The sequence below is a fragment of the Pseudophryne corroboree genome, chromosome 1 (genome assembly GCF_028390025.1).
Source record: "Pseudophryne corroboree isolate aPseCor3 chromosome 1, aPseCor3.hap2, whole genome shotgun sequence".
Lineage (NCBI taxonomy): Eukaryota > Metazoa > Chordata > Amphibia > Anura > Myobatrachidae > Pseudophryne > Pseudophryne corroboree.
The window spans coordinates 1,160,052,140-1,160,061,555 of NC_086444.1; the positions used below are offsets into that span (position 1 = coordinate 1,160,052,140).

General features: G+C 49.5%; 1 protein-coding gene across 1 annotated transcript; it reads left to right on the top strand.

The window, feature by feature from the left end:
- Positions 1-552: 552 nt before the first annotated feature.
- LOC135050789 (uncharacterized) lies at positions 553-3,684 on the top strand. The gene is made up of 3 exons (XM_063957123.1): positions 553-1,973; positions 2,137-2,456; positions 3,655-3,684. The coding sequence occupies exons 1-3, from the start codon at positions 806-808 to the stop codon at positions 3,682-3,684; spliced, it is 1,518 nt and encodes a 505-aa protein (XP_063813193.1). The 5' UTR covers positions 553-805.
- The last annotated feature ends 5,732 nt before the right edge of the window (positions 3,685-9,416 follow it).

The window sequence follows — 9,416 nt, forward strand, 5'->3', positions numbered from 1 at the left end:
TTTTTTTTTTTTTTTTTTTGTTTGTTGTTTACAGGATGCCTAGTCCCTGTTTACGGGTGACAGGTATTGATGGAGTGGACTAATATTCCACTCGAGGATGCTGTCTAGAAAGGCCACCATACCTGGGTCACTGGGGCCTTTGTACATTAACGACGACAGAAGAAAGGTAACGGACAGCCACAATCTGTCACCGACAGTATTGGGCTGTCCCTATTTATTTCACTAATTTATTTCATAAACATGCACGCCAGCCGAGCCGAGCCCCCCCCCCCCCGCCGCCAGCGGGAGCGGCGCCGGAGATTTCTCCCCTACAACCGCAGTGAGAGACCTGGAGGGTTGTGGGGACAGATGGCAGACTGGTCCGGGAGAATCTTCTGACTCCCGGGGACCAGCTAGAAGCCGCCGCGGACGCTGTGAGTAGCGGCGCGCGGCGGCCCGAACTTCCGGTTTCAGCGCGGGGTGACGTCAGCAGTGCAGGGACGGCTTCCCGCCCTGCTCTGCCCGCGCGCGCGCCAATCTGCCTGACGCCATCTTCTTCTGCACGGACAGGGGGACGCTGTGCGCTTCACACACGGAGCCTGCCAGGGGGAGAATTTTAACATAATCGCAAGTATAGAGGGGGCTGATCAAAGGGGGGATTACAGGCCATATTGGAATCCACCTAGGGATTAACCTAATAAGGAGAGTCTCTGACTTGCACTCAGTCATCCTGGATTAGGTCCCACTCTATCCTTAATGTAGATTGTTAACACAGCTCATTAGTCAGAAGGTTTAGGGTGATTTTATTTTAGTGTATACCTTCAGAATGGAAAAAGTGACTAGTAAACCGGACAGACCTACAAAGGGAAAAACGGCCTCGGTAGTTTATTTTTCCTGCTCTCAGTGTGGCTCAAAGCTGGCTAAAGGTAGTTCTGACGCAGGTACCTTATGTGCTTCATGCTCTGGTGCATCAGTGACAGATCAGCAGGGAGGTTCCGCAGATCAGCCGACGCCCCCATGGGTTAAAAACATGGTGGACGCCATTTCAGATTTGCGTCAATCTAGGGAGACTGAATCTGCTCGGACTCAGGTGGAGCCTTTATGGGCCCAAAATATGGGAAAGTGCCTCACTGATTTAACTCAATCTTTGAATAAGTTTGTAAATGCTGCCAGCAGTTCGACTGCTACTAAACGATCGCAGCCGTTACCTGCTATAGCATTTCCAGGTGAGGAGGCGGACACCCTGGCATCTCCATTGGAGGAGGGGGAGGTAGATCCTGAATGGGATGAAGTTTCGGCTTGGGAAGATGAGGAACCTTCTACTAGTTCAGGTGTTAGATTGTTAATAGAAGCCATTCGTCAGACTCTTAATATTCAGGACACGGTGGTAGAGGAAACTCCTTCCCCCTTCTTCGAACGACAAAAGAGACAGGTTACGGCCTTCCCTTCTTATTCTCACTTTGCGGATATTTTAAAAGAACCCTGGCTTAAACCGGATTCTCGTTTTCAGGCGCCTAAAAAGTTAAGATTTCTATATCCTTTTACAGAGGAAGATACGAAATTTTGGGAGACGGCCCCTAAGGTAGATGCTCCTATTTCACATCTAGCAAAAGCTACGGTTATTCCGTCGGTACAGTCTGTGACCTTAAAAGACGCTACTGATAGAAAGATTGAAGCATTACTAAAATCTATGTTTTCTTTATCAGGTGTTTCTCTCCGTCCAGTACTGGCGAGTGCCTGGGTACTTAAGGCCGTGGATGAATGGCTTGCACAGGTGGTATCGGGAATGCAGTCGGATGATCCGTCGGAAGCCATTCACGTAGCGGAACAGATTTCGGAGGCACTCACTTATGTGGGTGAAGCCTTGTTGGATTCGGTTGCGCTACAGACCCGGGTTTCAGCCTTGACAGTATCTGCAAGACGCTCTTTGTGGCTTAGAGTTTGGAATGCTGATTCTGACTCAAAGCAAACATTGACGGCTGTGCCTTTTGAAGGTGAGTTCCTTTTTGGATCAGAGTTAAAAAAGATTATTTCAGATTCTACTGGAGGAAAGAGCCCTTTCCTTCCATCTGCACCTCACAAACCAAAACCTACAAGGTTTCGGTCCTTTCGTACGCAGGGCAGAGGTAACTTCCAATCCTTTCGTGCTTCCTCCAGATTCCCAAGAAGGGGCTCTTTCAGAGGAAGAGGATATCAGGCTATTCGCAGACCGGCCAGTAAGCCTGCCGACAAACCTGAGGCATGACGTCTCAGGTCCCCTGGAGGGATCAATGAAGGTTGGGGCCCGGTTACTTCAGTTCAGGGAAGTGTGGCTCCTATCGAAACCGGATCGGTGGGTAATGGGGGTCATTTCCAGAGGATATATGTTGGATTTCGAAGAGACGGTCCCAACCCGACTATTCATAACACCTCTCCCAGACGATCCCTCCAGACGGCAAGCTCTTCTTCAGGCAATCACAAAGCTCTTACAAAATGGAGTAATCATTCCGGTTCCCTCTCATCAAAGGGGGCGGGGGTTTTACTCAGGTCTTTTTCTTGTGGACAAGCCGGATGGTTCGTTTCGGCCCATTCTGAATCTGAAGGCTCTCAACCCGTATCTCTCAACCCAAAAATTCAAGATGGAATCCATTCGCTCAATTATCGCCGCCATGGAGCCAGGGGAATATTTGGCTTCAATAGACATAAAAGACGCCTACTTACATGTCCCGATTTGGATAGGACATCAGTCTCTGCTGAGATTTGCAATCGGGCCGGAGCATTTTCAGTTTCAAGCTCTTCCCTTTGGTCTTTCTACGGCTCCCCGAGTTTTTACAAAGGTCTTAGGCCATGTAGTCGCAGTTCTTCGTTGCCAAAGGGTCAACATCACTCCATATTTGGACGACCTGTTGGTCAAGGCACCGTCAGCGGAGATTCTCACTCAGAACCTGCAGTTAACAATGGAGACTCTACAATCGTTCGGGTGGATAATCAACTTTCCAAAGTCATCTCTACTCCCTTCTCAGAAGATGAATTTTCTGGGACTTTTATTCGACACCAACAGCCAGAAGGTGTTTCTTCCTGCGGACAAGATTCAGGATCTGCAGTCGAGAATCCGAACCCTGTTACACTTACCAGTAGTGTCGGTCCTCAGATGTATGCAGGTGTTGGGCAAAATGGTATCCTCCTTCGAGGCAGTTCCATATGCCAGATTTCATGCCCGTCCTCTTCAAACGCAGATTCTCAACTGTTGGACTCGGACGGAACCACGTCTCGAATTGCAGTTGATCCGCTTGTCGATAAAGACTCGTCAGTCTCTTCACTGGTGGCTTCACAGTCACAATTTGAAAAAGGGTGCACCGTTCACAATCTGGTCTTGGATGATGGTCACCACGGACGCAAGCCTCAGTGGTTGGGGGGCAGTTTTCCAGACTCATCACTTCCAGGGACGCTGGAGCAATCAGGAGTCAAAATTGCAAATCAACATTCTGGAACTAAGGGCGATTCGGTATGCACTCATTCGCATTCAAACCATGGTGCAGGGTCAACCAGTTCGGGTGCAGTCCGACAATGCCACCGCAGTGGCTTACATCAACAAACAGGGAGGAACTCGCAGTTGGTCCACAATGAGAGAGGTCGCTCAGATCCTCGCGTGGGCGGAACGCTGGGTTCCGGTGATCTCCGCGATCCACATTCCAGGAGTCGAAAACTGGGAAGCAGACTTTTTGAGTCGTCACACGATTCATCCGGGGGAATGGGAACTTCATCAGGAAGTGTTTCTCTCTCTAGTGGATCGATGGGGAATGCCAGACATAGACCTGATGGCGTCTCGCCTCAACGCGAAACTTCCTCACTACGGAGCAAGGACTCAGGATCCACAGGCAATCCTGATCGATGCTCTTACTGCCCCATGGCAATTTCAACTGGGATATGTGTTTCCGCCAATCCCACTGATTCCGCGTCTACTCCAACGCATTCGGCGAGAGGGTCTCGCAGTGATTCTAGTGACTCCAGATTGGCCGCGTCGACAATGGTACACTCTTCTGCGCAGTATGGTAGTCGGAGATCCCTTTCGTCTACCTCTGCGACCAGATCTGCTTCTTCAAGGGCCTTGTCGCCACCCAGATTTACATCGGATGGCTTTGACGGCTTGGCTCTTGAATCCAAGATTTTGAAGGCAAAAGGTCTTTCTCGATCGGTTGTCCAGACGATGATTCGAGCTAGGAAACCGGTGACCTCAGGCATTTACCATAGAATATGGCGTATTTACATTGCATGGTGCGAAAAACGGAGACTGACTCCGCATTTGTTTAGACTACCTCGCCTACTCTCTTTCCTTCAGGAGGGTCTCGACAAGGGCCTAAAGCTTTCTTCACTAAAGGGTCAGGTTTCAGCTTTATCGGTTCTTTTTCAGAAGAAACTAGCAAATATTCCAGAGGTTCAAACATTCCTGCAGGGAGTACTTCGGATTCAACCACCTTTTGTCCCTCCGGTTCCTCCCTGGGATTTAAACTTGGTCCTTACGGCTCTTCAGACCTCTCCATTTGAACCTTTAGAATCAGTTGAGCTCCGTTATCTGACACAGAAAGTTGTTTTTCTGTTGGCTATTGCCTCAGCTAGACGAGTATCTGAGTTGGCGGCCCTTTCTTGCAGACCCCCCTTGTTAGTGTTTCATGAGAACCGGGTGGTTCTACGGACTAAACCTTCTTTCCTCCCAAAGGTTGTTTCAGCATTCCATTTAAATCAGGACATTGTACTTCCTGCCTTTACTCCGACATCTTCTTCTGGGGAGGACTCTCATTTGGCTCTTCTGGATGTGGTTCGAGCCTTGCGTATCTATTTGTCTCGCACAGAGTCATTCCGTCGCACGGATAACTTACTGGTTTTAATTGATGTTCCAAAACGAGGTTGGCCGGCCTCCAAAAATACTGTGGCCCGTTGGATAACTTCGGCCATAAGACAGGCTTACCTGTCTTCTCATGTTTCGGTTCCTGACTCAATTAGGGCTCATTCGACTAGAGCTGTTGGAGCCTCTTGGGCTGTTCGCGGTGGTGCATCTGTTGAGCAACTGTGCAGAGCAGCGACCTGGTCGTCAGTTCATACTTTCACAAAGTTTTATCGTTTTCATACTTTTGGTTTGGAGACTGCCTCTGTTGGGCGTCGTATATTGAAGACGGCTATGCCGTCACCGTCTCCCTCCTCTCATTAGCTTGCTTTGGGAAATCCCACAAGTAACGGCGCAGCGTCCCCCAGATGGAGGACAGAGAAATTGGGATTTTTGTTTACTTACCGTAAAATCTCTTTCTCTGAGTCCATCTGGGGGACGCTGCGATCCCTCCCATAGTTTGTCTGGTTTAATTGGTTAATTTTTTTATTCTGGTCTATCTCCTTTGGCTTGGCTAAACGTTAACTGAATATGGCTGAGCAGGAAGGAGATGGGAGGGGTTAGAGGGGGGAGGAGTCAGCTTTAGATTCTGTGCCAAACTCCACTACCACACACCTCTAACCCACAAGTAACGGCGCAGCGTCCCCCAGATGGACTCAGAGAAAGAGATTTTACGGTAAGTAAACAAAAATCCCAATTTCCATTAGGGCCACACGTTACATGTTAAGGGCAATGAAGGAGGTGTTACATATTTCTGATACTACAAGTACCACAAAAAAGGGTATTATGTGGGGTGTGAAAAAACTACCTGTAGTTTTTCCTGAATCAGATAAATTAAATGAAGTGTGTGATGATGCGTGGGTTTCCCCCGATAGAAAATTATTGGCATTATACCCTTTCCCGCCAGAAGTTAGGGCGCGTTGGGAAACACCCCCTAGGGTGGATAAGGCGCTCACACGCTTATCAAAACAAGTGGCGTTACCGTCTCCAGATACGGCCGCCCTCAAGGAGCCAGCTGATAGGAGGCTGGAAAATATCCTAAAAAGTATATACACACATACTGGTGTTATACTGCGACCAGCGATCGCCTCAGCCTGGTTGTGCAGCGCTGGGGTGGCTTGGTCGGTTTCCCTGACTGAAAATATTGATACCCTTGACAGGGACAGTATTTTATTGACTATAGAGCATTTAAAGGATGCATTTCTATATATGCGAGATGCACAGAGGGATATTTGCACTCTGGCATCAAGAGTAAGTGCGATGTCCATGTCTGCCAGAAGATGTTTATGGACACGACAGTGGTCAGGTGATGCAGATTCCAAACGGCACATGGAAGTATTGCCGTATAAAGGGGAGGAGTTATTTGGGGTCGGTCCATCGGACCTGGTGGCCACGGCAACAGCTGGAAAATCCACCTTTTTTTTACCCCAAGTCACATCTCAGCAGAAAAAGACACCGTCTTTTCAGCCTCAGTCCTTTCGTCCCCATAAGGGCAAGCGGGCAAAAGGCCAGTCATATCTGCCCAGGGGTAGAGGAAAGGGAAGAAGACTGCAGCAGGCAGCCCCTTCCCAGGAACAGAAGCCCTCCACCGCTTCTGCCAAGTCCTCAGCATGACACTGGGGCCGTACAAGCGGACTCAGGTGCGGTGGGGGGTCGTCTCAAGAGTTTCAGCGCGCAGTGGGCTCACTCGCAAGTGGACCCCTGGATCCTACAAGTAGTATCCCAGGGGTACAGATTGGAAATTCGAGACGTCTCCCCCTCGCAGGTTCCTGAAGTCTGCTTTACCAACGTCTCCCTCCGACAGGGAGGCAGTATTGGAAACAATTCACAAGCTGTATTCCCAGCAGGTGATAATCAAAGTACCCCTCCTACAACAAGGAAAGGGGTATTATTCCACACTATTTGTGGTACTGAAGCCAGATGGCTCGGTGAGACCTATTCTAAATCTGAAATCTTTGAACACTTACATACAAAGGTTCAAATCAAGATGGAGTCACTCAGAGCAGTGATAGCGAACCAGGAAGAAGGGGACTATATGGTGTCCCTGGACATCAAGGATGCTTACCTCCATGTCCCAATTTGCCCTTCTCACCAAGGGTACCTCAGGTTCGTGGTACAGAACTGTCACTATCAGTTTCAGACGCTGCCGTTTGGATTGTCCACGGCACCACGGGTCTTTACCAAGGTAATGGCCGAAATGATGATTCTTCTTCAAAGAAAAGGCGTCTTAATTATCCCTTACTTGGACGATCTCCTGATAAGGGCAAGGTCCAGAGAACAGTTGGAGGTCGGAGTAGCACTATCTCAAGTAGTTCTACGACAGCACGGGTGGATTCTAAATATTCCAAAATCGCAGCTGATTCCGACGACACGTCTGCTGTTCCTAGGGATGATTCTGGACACAGTCCAGAAAAAGGTGTTTCTCCCGGAGGAGAAAGCCAGGGAGTTATCCGAGCTAGTTAGGAACCTCCTAGAACCAGGCCAAGTGTCAGTGCAATGCACAAGAGTCCTGGGAAAAATGGTGGCTTCTTACGAAGCGATTCCATTCGGCAGATTTCACGCAAGAATTTTTCAGTGGGATCTGCTGGACGAATGGTCCGGATCGCATCTTCAGATGCATCAGCGGATAATCCTGTTTCCAAGGACAAGGGTGTCTCTTCTGTGGTGGCCGCAGAGTGCTCATCTACTAGAGGGCAGCAGATTCGGCATTCAGGACTGGGTCCTGGTGACCACGGATGCCAGCCTGAGAGGCTGGGGAGCAGTCACACAGGGAAGAAATTTCCAAGGAGTGTGGTCAAGTCTGGAGACATCTCTCCACATAAATATACTGGAGCTAAGGGCAATTTACAATGCTCTGAGCCTAGGAAGACCTCTGCTTCAAAGTCAACCGGTGCTTATCCAGTCGGACAACATCACGGCAGTCGCCCACGTAAACAGACAGGGCGGCACAAGAAGCAGGAGGGCAATGGCAGCAAGGATTCTTCGCTGGGCGAAAAATCATGTGATAACACTGTCAGCGGTGTTCATTCCGGGAGTGGACAACTGGGAAGCAGACTTCCTCAGCAGGCACGACCTCCACCCGGGAGAGTGGGGACTTCATCTGGAAGTCTTCCACATGATTGTGAACCGTTGGGAAAGACCAAAGGTGGACATGATGGCGTCCCGTCTGAACAAAAAACTGGACAGGTATTGCGCCAGGTCAAGAGACCCTCAGGCAATAGCTGGGACGCTCTGGTAACACCGTGGGTGTACCAGTCGGTGTATGTGTTCCCTCCTCTGCCTCTCATACCCAAGGTACTGAGAATTATAAGACGGAGAGGAGTAAGAACTATACTCGTGGCTCCGGATTGGCCAAGAAGGACTTGGTACCCGGAACTTCAAGAGATACTAAGAAGGGACTTGCTTCAGCAAGGATCATGTCTGTTCCAAGACTTACCGCGGCTGCGTTTGACGGCATGGCGGTTGAACGCCGGATCCTAAGGGAAAAAGGCATTCCGGAAGAGGTCATCCCTACCCTGGTCAGAGCCAGGAAGGAGGTGACCGCACAACATTATCACCGCATTTGGCGAAAATATGTTGCATGGTGTGAGGCCAGGAAGGCCCCCAAGGAGGAATTTCAACTCGGTCGATTCCTGCATTTCCTGCAAACAGGAGTGACTATGGGCCTCAAATTAGGGTCCATTAAGGTTCAAATTTCGGCCCTGTCGATTTTCTTCCAGAAAGAATTGGCTTCAGTTCCTGAAGTCCAGAAGTTTGTCAAGGGAGTACTGCATATACAACCCCCTTTGGCACTGTGGGATTTCAACGTAGTCTGGGATTCCTCAAATCACATTGGTTTAAACCGCTCAAATCTGTGGATTTGAAATATCTCACATGGAAAGTGACCATGCTGTTGGCCCTGGCCTCGGCCAGGCGAGTGTCAAAATTGGCGGCTTTGTCTCACAGAAGCCCATATCTGATTGTCCATTCGGACAGGGCAGAGCTGCGGACTCGTCCCCAGTTTCTCCCTAAGGTGGTGTCAGCGTTTCACCTGAACCAGCTTATTGTGGTACCTGCGGCTACTAGGGACTTGGAGGACTCCAGGTTGCTAGATGTTGTCAGGGCCCTGAAAATATATGTTTCCAGGACGGCTGGAGTCAAGAAAACTGACTTGCTGTTATCCTGTATGCACCCAACAAACTGGGTGCTCTTGCTTCTAAGCAGACGATTGCTAGTTGGATGTGTAGTACAATTCAACTTGCACATTCTGTGGCAGGCCTGCCACAGCCAAAATATAGAAAATGCCCATTCCACAAGGAAGGTGGGCTCATCTTGGGCGGCTGCCCGAGGGGTCTCGGCTTTACAACTTTGCCGAGCTGCTACTTGGTCAGGGGCAAACACATTTGCAAAATTCTACAAATTTGATACCCTGGCTGAGGAGGACCTGGAGTTCTCTCATTCGGTGCTGCAGAGTCATCCGCACTCTCCCGCCCGTTTGGGAGCTTTGGTATAATCCCCATGGTCCTTACGGAGTCCCCAGCATCCACTTAGGACGTCAGAGAAAATAAGAATTTACTTACCGATAATTCTATTTCTC